The sequence below is a fragment of the Euwallacea fornicatus genome, chromosome 19 (assembly GCF_040115645.1).
Source record: "Euwallacea fornicatus isolate EFF26 chromosome 19, ASM4011564v1, whole genome shotgun sequence".
NCBI classification, from domain to species: Eukaryota; Metazoa; Arthropoda; class Insecta; order Coleoptera; family Curculionidae; genus Euwallacea; species Euwallacea fornicatus.
In genome coordinates this window covers 2,565,510-2,587,245 of record NC_089559.1, presented here as the reverse complement: position 1 = coordinate 2,587,245, position 21,736 = coordinate 2,565,510, and the positions used below count along the sequence as shown (strand labels likewise).

Here is a 21,736-nt window from a genome sequence, read left to right as displayed (position 1 = left end):
AAACGAAAACCCCATTTTCGAATGCACAAAGTTCCCCCCCCAAAAAAAAAAACAAATTTATTTCTCCAATTTCCTTCGTCTGCTTAATCGAAAGGTAGAATCACACTCATCCAAAACAATCCTCAATAACCGACGAGTTTTTATAACCGAGAATCCTTCTCCGGCAATAAACCGTTTTCCCAAGTTAATATTAAAATAACGTTTTTTTCAAACTTTTTGAATTCAATTATATCAATTTTTTTATGCAGCCATATCAAGATCGGCAGAAACGGTCACCGCACCTCAGGCCGACTTCCTGGGCGTATCCCAAATGCGCACTAGTCATCGCTCGATGCCCGAACGCCTTCCTCAAGACATGGACACCTTGGAAATTCACCCCAATAAAGGTAAGTAGATGAAATGTGGTCGCTTTAGAACTCTAAAGCTATACTTTGCTGGCCTTGGCTCAGCTACATTAATAACTCTTGTGTATGGTAGACTAATTGCGACAGGGAAAGTCCCATGGTGCATTAGAGCTAACTTCGGCCAGTGTTAATTATCAAACGTTAGAGACGCAAGTAATGTTTTGGTAAAAATGTCGGCACAAAGACACGGGGCGAGAGCGTTTTATAAATCCTCTTGAGAAATCGTCTTAAATTTACAAAAGAATGTCTCAAAACTCGCCAAATAAATCTATGAACACGACCTTAAATTCAAGTACTAAAAAAATGCTTTATTAATCCCCAAATTGTAATTAAAAAGGATTGATATTAAAAAAAAAAGAAAAAAAAAAGAATATCAGACAAAAAAAACAAACAAACTCTCAATAAATATATAGAAACAAGAAACGCTGAAAAGAAGGTGGAAGCCCCACTTACTCGTATAAGAACGAGAAAGAATCGCTGTTCCTAAAGCATACAAAATTTTGCATCTTGACTTCCGATAATCGAAATTTGAGAGTTTAAAGGTGAGTGGTCAAGTGGTACGTGGGAAGAGTACCGAGGAGGCTTACATTGTAGTGCACGCAATCTCACGAGTTAGGCTGGACTGTTGAATAATAGTAGTTTCAATATTGTTCTAGCAATACTGAAGCACCTAAAAAATAGTCTTCATTTGACTGCAGTGAATCACCCTCATCATATTCCTTTTCCTTAATATTATATTTAAGATAAATATCAATTTCGCAGACATCAGTGATTTCCGGTCAAGTGAATTTTCCCCACTCAATTCCAGAAATAAACGGGGATGTTTCCTTCGAACATCGGGGAAGTTTCTCCCTAAACTATTCCGAATTAATACCCGGGTTGTATCCAAAGGGATCGATTTAACCAGATTCCGCAACTTGACAAGTTAGTTTAAGCAAGAATCTATCGATTAATTTGGATAGTTTTGTGTAAATGAACCATGTTGGTATACACGGTGTCGCACAATTAATCGCACACGACTAAAAAAGCGTAACAGTTTCCAAGAAACTATTACTTAAGTACTTTTACATTTAATTTTAATTATAATTTAAAATCGAACCGGGGTATGCACCTGCTTAATTTCACTTTATTTATGTTTACTGAATTATGAATTAATTTTTAGACACCATGTGTAATTTCAAAATTTTTCATTTTTTTTTTAGATGCGAAAAGTCCAAATCGAAAGTCCCCTCCAAAGCCAACAGGTCGTGTGACTTTCGATGAGCTGGATGGTGACGACACTGCGCACATTCCTGCTCAAAAGAGCTGTTTAATTAATGAACCATCGGGGGATGAAACAGAAGTACCGGACCTTGGTGACGCCAAACGGCGAATGTCTTTGAAAAGCGGCGGACCGGAAGTCAGAACGGACAGTGTGGAAAGTAATGAGGTCAGTTTACAAAGCTTACATGTGGCAAAGCCCGATTTTTGTCTGAGATTTAGGATTTTGCTTCTAGATCGATTTCGAACAGGCTTTAAGGGGTGTAAACTAGCTTCAAACATGTTAGACAGCTTTGTGGTCTCACTTCCTCAGTTTTGCGTGATAACGACTTATTTAATCAGTAAAAGAGAGTCGCATTTTTTTCTTCTAGCGAGGGAGAAATCCTCTTTCACGAACTCATTAGGGTGTGGAAAGGGAGCACTTTATCACATTGAGTGCGTCAATGTAAGCTTTGAACGCAATTAGGTTATGTTTCCAGACTATTTAAAAAAACAACACGAAGATTCAGTTAAGTAAACAGTGGACATGATTTACAGTTTACAGTATAAAGATACGAAATCTCTCCAAATAGATCTTCTGCACCAATGAATTTCGGGCCGAATAATCGCTTACGTATCGTGCATAAATGGGAAATTATGCAGTTTGATTGATGTATCATCAGTTTCTCAATAGGGCCCCGTTTTAAAGTAATAAAAAGCTCATCTTTATGGCATTGTTGTAGATTTGTTGCGTACGAGCACTGTAATCGATCATATATTGATAATAAATAAAGTAAATAAATGATATTCGAAAAAACAGTGGAATGGTAGCGCCTCATTTGAAAGTAAAACAATCCAAATGTTTGCTAGCTGAAACCAGCAAGGGAAAATTAACGAATGCAATTTATGTCATCTGCACCAATGAATTTGGGACCGAATAATCTTTCATGTATTATGTATCTTCAGTAAAACTCGGCGCGAAAATGTACGTTCTTTACAGACTTGTATCACACGAGCTAGCAACGCTGGTCCCTTTTATAGACACATAGTCACAATGATTTCAAAGGGACTCATAACATTTTTATGAATTTGACCGGTCACGCAACTTTATTAGGGTTAAGCAACATTTTAAGCGCCTGAGTTTATTGACATGGAACCCAAAAAAAAACAGTAAAAGCCAAATAATACTTTGAACGTAAAACCGCTCTTAATGGCCCTTTTATTTGACAAAATGACATAAAGGGAGGGCAAGGTTTAACAGAAAGTTATGAGTAAGGCCCGTTTAGATTTTGCCTCGAGGAGTGAAGGTTGGAACTATTACCCTCAGCAATAAGGTGGTTTAAATGGTAATTTAAATAATAAAGATCGCGATTAAGGTATTACTGAGAGGAGAAAATCCCAAAAATATAGCTAGCACCAAAGTAGTGAATATTGTAATGGGCGAACGCCACTGTTTCCAATCAAATTTTAAATGGTGCTCCGAATAGAACACACTTTCTAAAATTTATGTAGGGTTACGTAACTAACCCTCCGCTTTAGTTTCGTGCCTATTCATTTTTGTAAATATGCGTTAAGTTGTTTAAGTTCGATAAGGGTTAGACAGTAGGCATTACTTCTAAGATTGATATACCCCCTGAGGCGCGGCACTGGTAGGCATTAGCTAGAGCATGGGAATTTCCCATGCCATGCCCTGTCGATGTTGGAAATCCCCGCAATAAACCTGGTCGGCACTGGAGCTGTCTATAGTGAATTTTGTCGGCGCTGGAATTGCCCGCAATAGACCTTGTCGGTCCCACAGCTGCGGTTCCAATTCCCGGTTAAGACGCCACGGTTTGATGCGGCAAATGGTGCAGATGGCGCCCTAGCTAAGGTACGCCCATGGTTTATCACCATGGGTGTCAGTACTTAAGAATGGACAAGGCACGGAGGGCTCTCTCTCTCCCTTGTTTTCTTGGGATACGGTCGGTCACTGTGACGCAGTCGTCATGTCCGCCCTCATCAAATTCATAAGTCACTCTGACACTCTCTGTATATTCCGTATTAATAAACGTAAACTTGTATACCTTCTCTCTGACCTGTGATTTCATTCAATAGATATTGTTTAGGCCTAGGGCTTTTAGTCACTGCCTAACAGAATCGACTGCCTCACAAGGCACCCGAAGAGGTATCTCCTATTTTGCTGGTGTGAGTTATTGATTCGAAGGACCAGACGCTGATGCGTCAATTGATTGTAAACGGGGTTCAAGGGTTCGGGGAAGACAAACTCCGTAGCACGAATTAAGTAATTTACTTTACACTACAGATATCACTCTAAGTTACACTACAGATTTACAACTTTATATACACTTTTTATATATATATTTTACAGAGTCGGTATTGGGTTGCCCGAGATCTGAGAATGATACGTATAAAGGTTGAAGGGTGAGTTACAGAGTAGAGATTGAGCTAATGTCGTGAGAGAAGTTTGATAGTGTTCCGCGTTCAGGGATCGAGAAGTGTCCGAGAAACGGGGGAGAGAGAGAGAGTTCGCAAGTACTGTTTTAGAGTTAAGGTATGTGAGAGAGATTTTTGATAGAGTTCCGCGTTCAGGGATCGAGAGTGTCCGAAAACGGGAAGAAGAGCTTTCGCGAGTATTGTCTTTGAAAGAATCTTTTTTGGGAGCCCTAGATTATTTGCGTCCCTGGGATGGTGGGGCTGGAGGGAGATCACCACGATAAGATCTTGACCAATCCCAACTGACACCGCCCCCTAGTTCTTGTGGAAAGTTTTTTCTCCAAGAATCTCCACGGTCAAAGCCCAGATGTGGCTCTCCGGTTCCCTTGACAGATTTATCTGGTGCCCCCCTTAAATCGGGACAGCGATAATTCAAGGAACCAATGTTACCACGCTGGCCGGGTTTAAACACGTGAGGGTAAGTGCTGCATCGCGGGGTGCAATGCAGCAGATGTATGTTGGAATTGTTCCAACGTCTTTAGGGCCTAATTGGTGCCCAGCGATAACGCTGATTTACGTTGGGTTTTTTCCCAACAGATATAAACAACATCCTATATCTGAAGTAGCATCAAAACCCGATACTACATTTGTAAACGAGAGGACAAATCCTCTAGGAACTCCACCCGCGCGCCACTGTCCTGGATCAAGTTAGACTTAAAATCCAAGTACTGGAATGGGACGCTTTGAATTTGCATTAAAGTCAGTGCCACAGACGCCATTTAAATCATATTCCCTTCAGAGTAGATGTTTTACAATTCAAAGAACTGGGAAAATTGCTAAAACTGCCTTTAGAAGTCCCACCAGGGTGCCATTGTTTAGAGGCAAATTAAATTTAAAATTTGCGTATCCGTACAGAAGAGTTGGATTTTAAAGCACAGTGGAAGTCGAATGTAACGACAGCAAGGGGACCGAGTAAAAAAAGGATTTTTATATCCGGTCGTTACGTTAAGACTTTTTTTTTCGATTATTAAATAAACGTGAAAAAAACACACAAAAAAATTATTAAAAAACTACAAACTACAGCAGATAAATAATAAACCGTAAATAGTTTAATATAACTTCTGGCTTATTTATATTTGCACATGTATGGTACAAACACAAAATTTATTCAAATATTCCATAATTCTTGTTTGCTCTTTGCAACGTAAGTTAAAATAAATCAATTCGATTCTTTTCTCTCTGGAACCGATTTCAGTCGGAAGGCTTTTGGCGCTCAAATAACCATATAACGGAAAACTGTTCGAGATTGTAGGGCTTATATGGCTGTACGCCTTCTACAGTTGAAGGTGACTTAAAATGTTCACCAACCTCAGAGTCTTCATCACTTACATCATGGATTTCTTGAAAGACGAGCGCTTCGTTTGCAATTTGCTCGTCAGACAAGGCGCCGTTTGTTTACGAGCGATGATCAACATTTACAAAATCAGTCCATAACTCATCTGACAAAGTAGGATTTTCTTTCATCACAGCAAGAGGCGCATCAACTTATTTTTCAAAATCATTAATTATCGTTCTTGCCACCTCAGCTAAAGAAAGATCGTCCTTCTCTTCAAGGTTGTCAGCTACTGGTGCTATTCCTAAACCTGCATGTCTAAAACAATTCGTGATTGTTTGGGGGTGACACCCTGTTGCATGCTTTAGACATCATTGGTGTTGCATCTAAAAGATTAATAACACGCTCTTTATTTTGCTGATTGCTTTCATTAATTTTCATTAGCTGCGGTTTTCTAAAAGGAACTTTCATTGATTTTCTGATGCCCCGAACGACCGGCCGCAGAACTGATGTGGTATTTCGTGGAAGGTATTCAACGTCGAATATTCTCCAAATTTGACATTTTCATGTACGCTGGACAATTATCTATCAAAGGCAATTTTTTCCTTTAATTCAGTGCCCCAGTCTTCGAACATTAAAAAGAGGTCTGACATCATCCAGGCATGTTATTAGACATTCAGAACATAGGGAGCGACTTAATATTCTTGAAACAGCTAGAGTTTTGTGATTTTCCAATAACCTTCAATTTACGTTTTTCTGATTATGCCATATTGATAGCAACAAACAGAGTGACTCTTTCCATCGACATTTTTCCACTTCTGCACTGCTTTCTTTTAAATCTCAGTGTTTTGTCGGAATTATTTCGTAGAAGAGTCTACGTCAAAAATTTCGTTATTCTGATTTTTTTTTTAACTTCCACAAAGTTTTGAACCAGTTTTCCATCATTGGAACTGGAACACAAGCAGCTTTACCACAAATTTTCTTATTTCTACCACTAATTATTTTCCATGCACAACGTCATGTCTTTGGAGGAAGCTTTTAATCAAACTTTCCAAGCATTTATATTCCGAACTTTTTTCTCATTACTTTGATGAAGTGTTCCGCTTTTGCCTGTAGTATTGGGTCACCGATTACTGATCCTTTGTTTTTTAGACCACTTAAATAATGCCTGATCAATACCCTCATGATTGGACAACTTTAGTTTTCTCTTTAGCGACAAATTTTCCTTAAACTTATCCTTGGTGTTTTCTCAGTTCTTCCAAATTGCGGCAACAGTCGGATGCGATAAGTGTAACCTATATGCAATGGCGTTGAGGTTTTCGCCCGCTTCAAGTCTGGAAACGACTACACCCTTCTCCTCAGTGGAAAAAACTTTTTTTTCTTGAGGTAATTTTTTAAAACACAACAAAATCACAATACCGCAAAGAAGTTGAATAAATACAATGAACACGGCCTCTAATTTATATAGCGTTCTTTAACGATTCAAGAATTTTCCCGATAATTTCCACTCTGTCTGCACTCTTTTTATATAAAAAAACAAAAGTTTCTTCGAGCCATTTACCTACGCAAAACATAAATGAAAATATCGACAAATAAAAAATCAAGATTCTACGGCCTAAATTGGCAAATCTCTTTGTCGTAGTTTTACTTGCTTAGTATCGGTAGATGGCTCAAAGAAATTGATTTTTTATGCATTTATAATAACTGCAATATAAGGTCGAGACTGACAGGGTTCAATAAGAAATTCTGCAAAAAGGCACCGAAGCCGATAAAAAGGCGATATTTTATCAGCTTTATCTACAGATCGCAATAAAAACCACGATCATACATAGGTGTGACAAATACGTAAATATACTGGGGGATTCGCAAGGCAACCGTCACAGAACGGATGCGTGTAGGGGACCTTAAAACATGTCGAATTTTTATACGAAGTTTTTTCCCGATGCCTACGGTTGCTGAGATATCGGCTTCCGAAGATGAATGAAGAAAATTGAAAAAAACCTCTATTTCAGGAAAGGCTTGACCTCTAATCAAACATATTTGAGGAATATTTTTGCTTTATTGACGTCTTTATTTGCTGAAAACTTGAAGTAGCTGAAAACTTAGTAAGGGGTGGTTTAGGAGTGGATCACCCTTAAAATAATATGATTTTTTTTAACCCTAACCAAGTTCAAAATTAAGGTTTATCAATATGATAGTAAATTTAATTTGATATCTTTTTGTATTCTTGTACATTTTTCCAGAAGTCATTCGTTGTTAAGTTTTTTTTTACGAAATTACGTTCATTAAAGACCTTAAGGCCGTGCTCCACCTACTCTTCAACTGTTTCGTCGCGGGATAATACGATTAGGAAATTTTCTACAATATTGTTCTACACTTCTTCGGCAATTACCTTGGCAGTACCCCAATACTAAAAGCATGTCAACTCGTTCATTCAATGTAAATTTTCCGGCCATCTCGGCTGCAAAGTACTACAAGCGAAATGAAGACACGCGAAAAACTTGTGATCTGCAGAAATTTAAATAACATCAGATTTAAAAACAGCCACATCCTAGCAACGACACAGCCGAAGGGTCGTTGGAGCACGGCCTTAAGGTCTTTAAGGAACGTAATTTCGTAATTTTTTTTCTTAATAACGAATGACTTCTCGAAAAATGTACAAGAGATATAAAAAGATATGAAATGAAATTTGCTATCACAATTATAGACCTTAATTGTTAATTTGATTAGGGTTAAACAAAATCGTACAATTTTAAGGGTGACCCACTCCTAAACCACCCCTTACTAAGTTTTCAGCTACTTCAAATTTTCAGCAAATAAAGACGTCAATAGAGCAACAGTATTTCCCAAATATGGTGATTCGAGGTTAAGCCTGAAATAGAGTTTTTTTTTCAATTTTCTTTATTCATCTTCGGAAACCGATATCTCAGCAACCGTAGGCATCGGGAAAAACTTCGTATAAAAAATCGACGTGTTTTAAGGTCCCCTACACGCATCTGTTCTGTGTCGGTTGCGTTGTGAATCACCCTGTATAACTGAGAAATTTTCTGGAATTTGTCTATAAAGCCGTCAGAGGCACTGTTTTTTAAAAAGTGTCAGTAACTCTTTGAATTACTTTTCAAAAAACCCCGGCAGCGCCGACCTCCTATCACAATTGCTCCATTATATGTCGTAGCGTCGTTATACCCGGTTGTAAACCGCAAAAAATGTCTTTTTCCGGACGTTAAAAGCGACTTTTTTACAGTGTGATAAATGTAAATCCGACCAAACGTTCGAATTTCCGTCGCTATATGCGACTTGTTACATCCGACGTCATTATTCACAACTTTCACTGTATATGTAAAAGTCGATGATTTAGACATTTTTAATATCCTATTCTGGCCTGATCAAATGCTCCAGACTTAAGAAAATTGGGAAAATTACTTAAAGTGTTTGAGATATCCGACCAAAGCGGCGCTGTCTTGAAGGGAATTAAATCGCCAATTAGAGCTTCCTTAGAGGATGGTAAAAATTGAAAATTTATACTAAAACGAGGAGCGTAGATGTTTGTTAAATTCAGGATATTTTATATTGAGAGATAGACGCCATAAGTGCAAAACAATTTCCCGTATTGTAAGTGCGTCTGATACATCTCTAGCATCTATATTAAATCGGGCTGTTGCCTTCTTATGTATAACATACAAGGTGACGTACCGAAAAGGTTCCACTCAGGTCTCCATTTGTAAACGAATAAATGGAAATTTGTTCTGGCATGTAAAGCTTAGTTCTCGGGGGAACATGTTTTTTACATATTTGCACCCCCTCTGCTCCAACCTATGCGAAGAAATGGCTGGCACCCTTAAATCTTAAATGTAAAGGGAGGAAGCGATGTCTTGTGTTAAAGGGAATTGAATTCCCTTTATTGTGGTATCTTCCTCGTATTATTTAGTGGATAAAAAATTACGAGAAAAGAATATTAATGACAATATTTTGGAATTTCCCTTGTTCCTTCGGAAAACCTGTCCTTATCAGTTTTTTTGTCGTGAAAATCAAAGGCAGAGTGAGAATTGAAAGTTCGATAGTTACAGATTAAAATGACGTATATTCTTGAACAAAAGGTCGAAATTATTTCACTATTACACTATTGCAACACCATCATTGATACCCTCCTCTGTGAATTTTATTTATCGACCAAATAACAAGGGAAAGGTTTCATAACCACGGAAATGTATTACAATTCTCTGTAAAATAAGATATCACTCGTACTCCCCCCCCCTCCCCTTCCTAGTTAAGATTTTAAGGGCGGCAGCCACCCCCGTAGCGTTTGGAGCAGAGGGGATGTAGATATGAGAAAAATGTGTCCCTCTGAAAGCTTAAATTTGCGTGTCCGCGCGAATTTTAATTTATTCGTTTACACGAAAAAATCCTGAACGGAGGCTTTTCGGCTCGCCCCTTTGTATATCGAGTAAAGCGCACATGTACAATTATTCATCTTTCTGTTTAGGTCACAATATCAGGTAAACAGCATTAATTTTGCTTCAAAAGAGAAGGCTGCGACGAAGGCGAAAATTGTATAAAATGTTTCATAAAGGCTGCATCTGAAATGCTAAAGGCTGTGCACGTGTTTGTATTTAGTCAGCTTTATTTCGTATCTGGGTCAGATATCGCTGCAAGGGCTGATATTCTGATAAACGGCGATTGATGGTCTTTGGTGTGCATCAATGGTCATTTCCTATCTTTGTTTTACACAAAACATTTAACCATGAAATTTACATTCAAAGTAACTGAACTAAACGTTGTAATGATGCTCCATAAAATTATCGATTACTGGTGTATTTTCTCAAATTTCGCCTGAAAGTTTCCGGATTATCCAATTTTAGAAGGAAAGTTGCTCTGCAAAGGCCTCTTCGGGAGTTAACGATTGTTTATTTTGCCATGAAACGAAATTTATATCATTAACTAATTGTCGCTACGTTCCGTAGTCGCTCAAATTACTTGCTGAGACACGGTTTTCTTGAAAATGTTTCATTTGGTCAATTATTTTTTCGAAAAAATATATCCCTAATAAATATAAGAAATAAATAAATATAAGAAAAAGCGTTTGCGAAATTAAAGCGATGAAGAGGAGTGATGAAGTGATACTAACTACTGTTCTACATACAAAAAACTCAATGTTTAAACCACATTTGAAAATTGTTGTTTGTGTCTAAAATTGTATACATTCTGATAATTTATATAGATCTGTGCATTTTTAATGTTTCAATATTTTTTTCTTTTAACTTTCCATCTCCGATTCAAATCTGTTACGAAAGACACCGCGAGACCGACTCAAAAACAGAGTAGCTGAGGCCGCAATACACTTGTAGCTCGTCGCAACAATATTAAATATTGTTGCGGTAAGCCGCCGGCGCAAGCAACACGGAGAACCGCAACAAATTTACCTTTTTATGACGGAAAATTTGGCATATTTGTTTATGTTAATGTTCGCTTGTTTATAATATATAATATTGTTGTTAATGTTTTATGTTAATGTGTCGAAGGAAATAACGGAATCATATAATTATCGGATTTTTGCTACATAAAAAGACCGTTGTTAAATAGTGATTTAGTGTAAGAAAAATCCAACTATAAGAACCAAGCGATGGCGACAGACGAATTGCTAACATGCCTAGCAGTGAAAGGATTACTAATTACTGCACTGTTAGGTGATGAATTGTTAGTATTATCAAATAATATTTACGCTGAAAGCGAGCAAACTGGAATCACTCAAACCCCGAGTTTGCAACACTATTGTTCGTAGCTCTTGAGGAAAGTGTCCTTCCGCACTTGTTAGAAAAATAACCATTTTTGAACAAAGTACATTGTAAAAAGCTGCACCCTTGGAAGACTGCAACGACAAAAAGATAACATCAACTACGTTAAAATAACTATTGATTCGCTAAGGCTTTTGTCTCCTGTTTCGCATCCGTTCTTTAAAAAAGCAGCTTTAAAGACTGATTAATGGAGAGAGTGAAAATGGATAAAAAGATGAGCCGAGACAATTCAATGGCGTATAAATGGCCTTTGTCAGGATCTTTTGACACAAATCCACTGAATTAGTTTGTGATATCGTGGTAGCTACCTAACTTTAAATAGCGTGAAAATTACGTAAAAAAATCTTATTACTGTCTAAAAACTGTGACGTAATTCAGTGGTTATGCAAAGGTATTCAATAAGAAATACAATAAATACAGAACGCAACTTTCAGTACTGTTTCCCCTGGACATGATTGATTGTCACAGCATTCTACAGGCACATGACTCAACCATCCAAAAGCCCTTTGAATTCTCCTCCTTATGCTAATTAAGGCTCGTTAGTCTTGTAATATAGCAGAGTGCTAATTAAGTTTCTAACTGTTTTACAGCAACTCCACTGCAGAAAATCAAAGCAAGTGCTACTACCATCACTCTTGTTTAATTCTAACTGAAGCTAGTTTAAACACCCTCGAAAGATGATTAATTCATATTCCAATTTAGACTAGAACTTCCCTTTGGATTGGTTTTCGGCTAGCTCATTTGAGTTTATGCTCGAATATCCAGTCAAAGTTATCATCTTGTTAAGCCTACTTAAATGTTAAAGCTCTATTAAATACCTGTTAAACATAGAGAATGTAAAAAAAAGGGGCCAAAGTACGACTCGGGTATCTATGAACGGATATTGATGAGCTAAAAACCAAATAAAATTATATTTTTCAAACTACTAATTAATGGCAAAATTGTTTTTTTCAACTCAACTTCTTTTGCTTTAGGTGTCAGTCTGAAAATTTCGAATAGAACTTCATATTTCTTCAACGTTTTTTAATTAAAAATATTTTTCTGAATTTGATGACGTATAACAAGTTAATATTCAAACGATTTTTCACAGAAAAAAGTTTGAACAGTATGAGTTATGCAGTCATGTGTGTCCTAAATTTGAACGTTACGAGTTACTGTGTGATATTCTGCATTTCATTTCATCTCATCCTAATGTATCATCTTGTACCAAGATCCATGAGGTATCATACGGACGTCATAGACAAGTGCCGCCCATATGATATCAAGAGAGAACAGACTAGATAAAGCCACCCTTAACAATTGGAAACTCATCATTCTTCCTCATAATTTTCAATGAGTAATTATGCTGCAGGCGTGATTATTGCAAATTAATTTTTTAGTGCAATGAAAACAGTTATTAGCGTTGTTAATGGCGATAATTATAAATCATTAATTTCAATTGAAATTATAAAGTCTGTTTCCCAGCCAGGAAATGTTGAAATTTTAACTTAAAGAATTATTAATGCTCACTAAGAACCTGGACTATATAATAAATAAATGTCCCGAGTGGTATAATCCGGGAGTATTAGTTTCATATTTATATACAGGGTGTCCCAGTTGTAAAGGTAGTAAATTCAATCACGTATTCTACATGGAAAAATAAGTGTAGTTTGTTGTACAAATTATATATCAAAAATGCTTCGTTACGGAAGTACAGGGTGTCAAAGTTTTATTAGAAAATCACAAATTCTTGAACATGACCGAAATCGTTGGAGATATTTTAATGAAATTTTTTAGAGTTTGACAGTTAATAGCAACGCGTATTTTACGATAAAAGTATTGTTTTAAGTTTTACCAGTGACGTGCGTGCGGGCAAGCCGCTTGTTATTTTTAAAGAAAAAAATGGCACACTACTAGTTTTTCTTAAATTATAAATTATTTTTAAATTTTTTATGTATAAGAAAGAAAAAGGATCTATTGACTTTTCTTTTTACGACGTTTTGAAAACAAGAAAATAAAGACCATTTCAATGTTTTAACTAGAGAACAACAAGGGACATTCTTACAAAAGTTATTCAAAGTGACCACCATTCTGTTCAATACATAATTGGGTTCTTGGAATAATCGACTGCCTTACACTCGTGCCTTAGTAACGAAGCATTTTTAGCATATAATTTATATAACAAACTACACTTAATTTCCAATGTAGAATACGTTATTGAATTAACTACCTTCACAACTGGGACACCCTGTATGTATAGGGTGTTTCATAGATCGATACATTCCTTTAAGGGAGTGATACAGCATGAGACAAGGACTAAATGGAACCCAACTTACCTTAGTACCAAAGTCGATAATAACAAAGACACAGGGTGTCAAACTTGAAAAAATAAATCATATTTTCTTTAACATCTTGCGATTTCTTTCGGCTAATTTTGTAAAATTGTGTATCCAGAGGTTTTTCGGGATGAGAAATTTTAATTTATGCACCATTTAGTTGTATCTTCTAGAGGGCGCTACCTGCGACGATTAAGACCCCTTCAAACCACTGCAACTTTTTTGCGCTACCCTGTATGTCAGTTTGGACTGGGGAAAGAGATTTCCCCACCTTTTCTTGTTAAAAAAAAAGTATACTTTATTGAAGTCGGTAGAAGCAACGGTTCCCGAGAAAACCGCATCTAAAACTAAAGTAAAAATAATTTCAGCATTTATTGAATTATCTTAATAATAGTAATAATAATAATTATTATTATTATTAGTATTAACTAAGTTATTACTTGAAATAATAAAAAATACAACCTCAGGTAACTTCATATTACCATGGTAAACAATAACTTGTGTTTGTTCTCCAAAGTGGTAGTTTTGTAGTCAAATCGCGTTTCAACAGTTACGTATTTTCGAACTTATTTATAATATTGATTGAATATTTGAAATTTGAAATTGAGTGAGTACATTTAGCGAATTATTTACTGAAAATACTTCTTTTTCGAATGTTGAATATGCAACTTTGCGACGGAAATGGTGCTGAAGTGCGTCTTGAATATCATCGTCGTTTTCCAAACAGACGTCTACCAAACGATCATGTTTTTGCAAATACCTATCGAATGATTGGTGAAATTGGAACAGTACACCACAGTCAAAGTGACAATGGAGTTCCTCCACGTTACAACGTTGATGATGAAGAGCTTATTCTAAGAGCTTTTCAGGAAGACCTTACCACGAACATCCGCATTGCAGCTGCGCGTTTAAGAATATCGCATTGGAAAATTTGGACGGTAATGAACAAGGCACAACAACATCCATACCACTGTACTCAGATTCAAGAGTTGCTTGAGAAAAATCTATTAAAGAGAATAAACTTCCGCAGGTTCATCTTAAAAGCTGATATGAAAAATTGAACTTTACTCAACAGAAATTTATGCAATGACGAATCGAATTTTGATAGAGAGGGCGTAACTAACTTCCACAATTCTCATTACTGGGCTGAACGAAATCCACGTTTAACTAAAAATCATAACTACCAAACTAACTTCAGCGTCAATGTCTGGCTTGGTGTCATAAACAATATGGTAATCGGACCTCATTTTCTGTCAAATATTTTAAATGGTCAAACATACGGGGAGTTCTTTATTGATCGTCCGCCACCGCTACTCGAAGATGTGCTATTAGATATTCGTCAGAATATGATATTTCAATGATGGGTGCCCTGCTCATTATCGCCGAACTGTAAGAGAGTTACTGAATCAAAGGTTTCCGAATCGGTGGATCGGAAGAGGAGGCTCCATGCAATGGCCTGCCATGAGTCCAGATCTAACCCCGCTTGACTTTCACGTATGGGGTGAGATGAAAGAGATGGCTTAAGCTGAAGAAATACAGACAAGAGAACAATTAATACGGTGTATTGAAGAAGCTGCCGTACCTCTTAAACAAACGTTTTCGGCCTAAGCAACTCATGCATAAATTAGAAAACGGACACGTGCGGATATTGGAAGAAGAGGGTATCACTTTCAAAAAGACCCTCAATAATTACAATAAAGTAAGTATTACTTTCACAGAAAACAGATAACGGTCCTTTTAAAGACTATAATATTAATGGAAATTTAATAAATGCTGAAATTATTTTTACATTAATATTAGGTGCGGTTTTCTCGGAACTCGTAGCTTTTACCGACCTCAATAAAATACACCTTTTTTTAACAAAAAAAGGTAGGGAAGTCCCTTTTCCCAGTCCAAACTGACCTACAGGATGGCACAAAAAAGTTGTAGCGGTTTCAAGGGGTTCTCATCATCTAAGGTGGCGCCCTCTAAAAGATACAACTAAATGGTGCATAAATGTGAATTTTTCATCCCCAAAAACCTCTGGATATACAATTTTACAAAATTAGCTGGAAGAAATCGCAATATGTTAAAGAAAATATTGTTTATTTTTTCACCTTTGACACCCCGTATCTTTGTTATTGTCGACTTTTGTACTAAAATAAGTTGGGTTAAATTTAGTCCTCCCCTCATACTCTATCACTCCCTTAAAGAAATGTACTGAGCTATGAAACACCCCATATATACAGGATGTCCCAGAAAAAAGTGCCATAATTTGAATCAATAATAGAACTCGTAAAAAGCAACATTTTTTTCAAGTATATTTATTGCTTAAGAGGTATAGTTTTTCAGTTCAATTCGTTAAAAGATTTATTACAATACCGTTACCCGCCTATGGCTTCTAAAATTGTTTATCCTATTGCATGTCCTTTTTTGCGAATAGTCAATAAACGCGTACAGCTAAGCAGGAGGAGTTACTGGGGTTTTACGTTATTTACTGTTAAAATAATTAAAATTGTTGTGTTAATGGGTTCCTTTGACAAACGAAACCACGAAAACGACAATTTGGTTTACGAAAATTGACTTAATTTCACTTATTTTAAATACTGACAGAATTTGTTGGACTAAGTATAAAGAGGGAGATTACTTAATTGGACGGGTTACGAACTATGATTTGGATCACATATCCGACACCGACACCGTTCCAAGACGAGGAGAAGAAAAAAAGAGAGCAAAATCACTTCGATTGTCCCGTAAGTACTAAACCCGGGGAATTCCACCCAGGGGCGCACCACCACCAAGAGCTCTTACGGGCTACGGCCGCGCCGGATGCGGCCATCTGGCGAATACCTATACGAATCGCTTTTCTGGGAATATTGCAGGATCACCGAACTGCAGATCGTGGCAATAGTCCCAACTGAAAAAGCTTCTTTTGACTAGCACCATATTTCCCAGCCATAAAGCACCCTTAGTTGTGGCCTGATGGGCACCACGGTCTGCACCCAGATGGTATTCTTAGAATAAGTATCGAAGCACATGGGTGTAACTTAAGGGATCAAAGTACAAATAACAACAACTAACAAAATAAACTAATGCAAAGAAACCAATAACTTAATAAAGTCCCTAATATTTTGATTTACCTACAAAAGAGGTTACATTAAGTGTTCAAAATGTCTTCCATTACTGTTCGAAATTATGAGTATATTTAGTGGAAATTGTGATTAACAAAACAAGAATGCAGTAAGCGATTTCACTTATAAACGGCATAAGCAGTACTGCGGTACGAGCATCGTGAAAGATTACAAGAAATATTTCCCTTTTTATATACACGTGAATCAGCTTGGTGCGTACACAATGAGTCAACAATTATGTTAATTCACTAGTGATTTTAAAAAAAAAAAATTATTTTTTCAAAAACACAAACGAGATTCTAAACTAACGACACGGATGAGCTTCTTGAGTATAATGCGTTTTGTCTAAAATGGAGTGCGCTCATATAATTAAAAGATGCTGAAATTGCTGATTCTGGAACGTGTTATGGGTTTCACGCGTGGTATGTGTTACCACCTATGGAAATGGTCATATAATTCGACCATGCCGAAATTATTATTTATCTATTAGTATTTAGATTCGAGTTTTGTACATAGATTTGTAATTTAACAAATCCAGCAATTATTCTCAAAGCATAATTGTATTCGGCGTTGAAAATTTTCTTCTACCCTCAGTGACGTTTCCCTATCGTTTCGAATCATTCTGGCGGCATTTCCAACGCGTTCTCGTAGTTCTTCAATTGTATCAATGGAAGAAAAATGAACCATCTGTTTCATATGGCCCCGCAGATAAAAATCGCGAGGATTTAAATCTGGGGATCGAGCGGGCCACGCAACAGAACCATGTCGACCAAACCACCTACTTGGAAAGTCTCGTTTAACCGTTCTCGTACAATTCGGGCGTTATGGCAAGTAGCACCATCATGAAAACACCACATGTCTCCACGAATTTCGAGCGAAACATCTTCCATTAAATGATTTAGCTCATTATTTAAAAACTGTAAATAACTTGTACCATCCCCCCTCGAAGGTGGAGTGCTATTAACCTTCGCGGATGACACAGTGCTTCTTGTAAGACATCAAAACTCAGAAGCTGCCTCCTTAATCACCCGACAATACCTGGAGCAACTGGCAGCGTGGCTGGGAAAATGGAGGAGAATACGTGTAAACCAAAGCAAATCAAGCCATGTAACCTTCATCTTGCGTGGGGGGAGTTGCCCTAATGTGAAACTGCTTGAGGTCCCTCTCCCACAACAAGAGTCAGCAAAGAACCTAGGTGTCCACCTAGACAGGAGGCGAACATGGAAAAACTACATCAAAGCAAAAAGAACACAAATGAATATGGCACTAAAAAATTATCTTGGCTCTTGGACTATCGATCCGAGCTAAACCTCAACAACAGGTTACATGTTTACAAATCCATTACCAAACCTATTTGGACATATGGCGTGCAGTTGTGGGGTACAGCTTGCCAATCAAACATAAATGTCTTTCGGCGCTTCCAATCAAAGACCCTTAGAATGCTGACCAGAGCTCCATGGTATGTAACCAACGACACCCTGCACGCAGACCTTCAAATTCCTACTGTTCGTGAAGAGATCACCAAATATAGCAACAAATATCTGAACCTATTCAACCATCATCCCAATCATCTGGACGTCAATCTGTTGGATTCGTCACAATACACCAACAGACTAAGAAAATTCAACCCTCTCGAAGTTCCGGATAGATTTTAAGATAAAATTATTGGGATCTTGAATTGCCGAACTTCCTTTACAAATATGTAATCTAATTAGTATATGTAATTCATCAAATATTACTGAATGTCCTGTAATGACAGGTTGTAATAAATATTTATTCAAAAAAATATTTAAAAAAACTTGTGCCATCTAATCGATCTGGTATAACAGAAGGGTCGATAAGCCGACCCTTTATTAGTCCGCCCCATATCATTGATTGGAAACCTCCCTTGGAAATTGCGAGGCTTTATACCATGGGGATTTTCATCTGTCCAAATGTGAGTGTTCTTCATATTAAATACTCCTTACCTAGTGAATCCCGCTTTATCGGTGGCTAATACATAGCTAAGAAAGTTTGGAACCCGTCTTAGTTTTGTTCGACTCAGATGCAGAAACGCTGTCCACGATGATAATCCTGCGATTGTGAACACTGAACTTTTTGACACATTGTACTCTATCGCCAGTCTAAGAGTGCTACTTCCAGGATTATTTCCAACACTTTCCAAAATTTCACTTTCAACATTTGCAAAACGATTAGGCCGTTATCTGTCACGATCTTGATACGCACAGGTAAAAGTTCCACTATTTCGAAATCCTCGAATAACACGAACGAACGTGCGCCTATGGGGTGTAGGACGATCTGGGAAACGATGTGTACAAATCCTACAAGTCCGATTGGAGTTTCCACGGATTTCTCCATAAGCTGACACCATATCAGTGTAATCATTATTTGTAAAACGCGGCACTTCACCCGAAAATTTCTCAACACTATTAATCGTAAACAATGCAAGACTTAAGGTGCATCGAGCTTGCCTCACGGTTAGTAAAAAAACTTTAAGATAAGAAAGCACCTGCAAAACATCCAGTGTGTATTTGGATTTTTTTAAAATCCATAAGCGGTACCATAGAGTGGTTTTAATAGGCAAAAATACCGGAAAGCAGTGGCTTAAAAAAATTATTTGACTTGTTGAAATTATGGCACTTATTTCTGGGACACCCTGTGCATACAGGGTGTTCCAGAATTGGTCTGCAAGCTGGTTACTGCAGGTTACCGTGACCAAAGTGAGGTGTAAAGTTTATATGAACAAACCTCCAATTGGCCCGTATTTTCGAGATACAGGGTGTTAAAGTTTAAAAAAAAATGGTTTTTATTTTTTAGTTTCTAAACGGGTCAAAATTTTTTAACCAAATTTCATGTATTTGTTTAGCATGTTGGTAGGTGTAATTAAAAAAAAATTATTAGCTTTAACCATTCACCAGCGTCGGAGACATAGGTGTCATGCTTCCTTTTTAGCCATAAAAAATTGTAACGCTCAGTATAACATTTCCTTCAAAGTAGTCCATCATATGCGCCAATGTGCTTGGCAAATTTTTTGTCTCTTCTTAGTTTCTTGTATTTCAAGTAGTTTAGTACACCACATGGTGGTAGTCGATTCGAGTGCCATCTTTAGAAGTAATATTTTGTGTAAAAATGCTTTGTTAAAAGCAGAAGAAAAATCCTATGGGTAGCATTCAATCCAATATACACTGGCGAGCATAAAATTCGGGTCACTTCGAAATTTTCAAATATAAATGTATTGAAAGAGAAGTGATATTTGGGGCCTGCGCGAAGTCCCGACCTAAATCCCATAGAACATGTTTGGGACGAGATGGGAAGACGTCTTCGCAGTCGTGTACTCGCTCCAAGAACGGCTAGGGAATTGCGAGAATTTCTTCAGGAAATATGGGAAAACCTACCCCAGGATGTTATTCGCAACCTCATTGAAAGCATGCCCCGACGCTTGCAGGCTGTCATAAACGCTAGAGGGGGAAATACGCGATATTAATATCATTATGAGTTTTTTTTCGGTAGCACAAAATTGTGTTCAAAAATGTTACAGTGCTGGGGTAATGGACACCTGTACAATACATCGGTTATTTGGGTACAGGATCGTGTTTTTTTTACCATTTACCCTTAACAAGGTTAAAGAACCTCAGAATCGATGAAGGCTATCCTTTTTTATTTTTTTGGAAGTTAGGAAGGCAAAAATTTCGAAAATACTAAAGTGACCCGAATTTTATGCTCGCCAGTATATCAGTATTCAAAGAAAGAAAAAAATTTATAATTTTTTTCAATTTAAAACTGAACATTATCTTGTCACAGACTATCAGACTCAGAAAAATATTCTTTGCAGAACTAATTCACAATAATCACTCTTGCAGTATAAATGTTCACAGAAAATTATGTGGAAGAATGATGCAGTTCCAATAATTCAGTGCAGTTTTATCTTGCCCTTTCTCGCCGGGTATCATATGGACACTTGTCCATGGCGCCAGGCGGGTTTGCGCAAGGCGATACAATAGGATCAGATAGAATGAAGTGTAAATAACCACAGAATGACGCACATGTCCCCATCTCGAAACGGTTGATTGCATAGCTCATATTGCTCAAATTTTTCAATTTTTTTCGGTTAAACATTGTTCTAACATTAAGGTCTCGTACATCAGTAAATTTAAAAAAATATTTTCTACCAAAAAATGGAACAAAGATATGGAGTTCTACTTAAAATACTGAAATTGACATTTGAAGTGGGATTGTGTAAAAAAAAATCAACGTTAGCGTTACTTGGTAGTCGAAAAAGTATGCTTTATTTGGTTTTTAGTTCATCAAAATCCGTTTATAAATAACTGAGCTATACCTTTCCCAGTTTTTTAGCACACCCTGCATATAACATAAATAATTTGTTTTACTTTAATCGACTAGTGACTCGTTCCCAGCTATATTTTTTCAAAATTCGCTACCACGAACTGACTCCTGTTCCAATTAACCGAAAATGAGCTCTATGTATACATAGATGTAATAGTCATCTCGATTTTCAAGATTCCCAAAAGACCAAATGTAATTTTTCCCTTCCATTATTTCGACTCAACTTCCCTTGACATCGTTCTTATTTTCTGATAATTTTCTCCAAGAAAAACAATGCGAAATTCGATTTTAAAATGTTTCAAAACTTATGGGAGATATTAATTCCAAAAACTGAAGGATACTGGTAAATCCAATAATCACAACGTATACGGTGTGACGGAGAGAAGGATGCACTCTAAAAAATGACTTCAACTCTTTGCTGATTGTCGATGAGAAAAACATAAAAAGGAAAAATTTACGTTTCTAATGACTTTAAAACATTTACATTTTCAATTAGTTACTTGACGAATGAATTACTTTAATTACACCAAAGTAAGCTTAGTTCACAAATTTCTCGCATACAGACTATCCAACACTGAAATGTATCTTGAGCTCCATTTCCCTTAATTTCCTCCAGATATTGGAGCCAAAAACCACCACCACCTCCAATCCCACTACAGGTATATTAATCCCCGACTCAATCACCCTTATGATTTGTGGCTCCATGTAGACGAATATGTAACGTCATCATGTAACAAATTAATCGATTCCTCGTCACGACCCTGTC

General features: G+C 37.0%; 2 protein-coding genes across 7 annotated transcripts in view; one reads left to right on the top strand and one right to left on the bottom strand.

Moving 5' to 3' along the window:
• The window catches only part of LOC136345274 (14 kDa phosphohistidine phosphatase-like), a 138,529-nt gene that overhangs the window by 47,177 nt on the left and 69,616 nt on the right, over positions 1 to 21,736 (bottom strand). The gene's annotated exons all lie outside the window — the stretch shown is intronic.
• LOC136345268 (arrestin homolog) overlaps positions 1 to 21,736 on the top strand; it is a 170,264-nt gene that overhangs the window by 80,326 nt on the left and 68,202 nt on the right. Inside the window, exons 9-10 of the mRNA XM_066293389.1 lie at positions 249 to 386; positions 1,607 to 1,833. Of these exons, the coding sequence (XP_066149486.1) occupies positions 249 to 386; positions 1,607 to 1,833 (365 nt within the window). The remainder of the gene's footprint in view (positions 1 to 248; positions 387 to 1,606; positions 1,834 to 21,736) is intronic.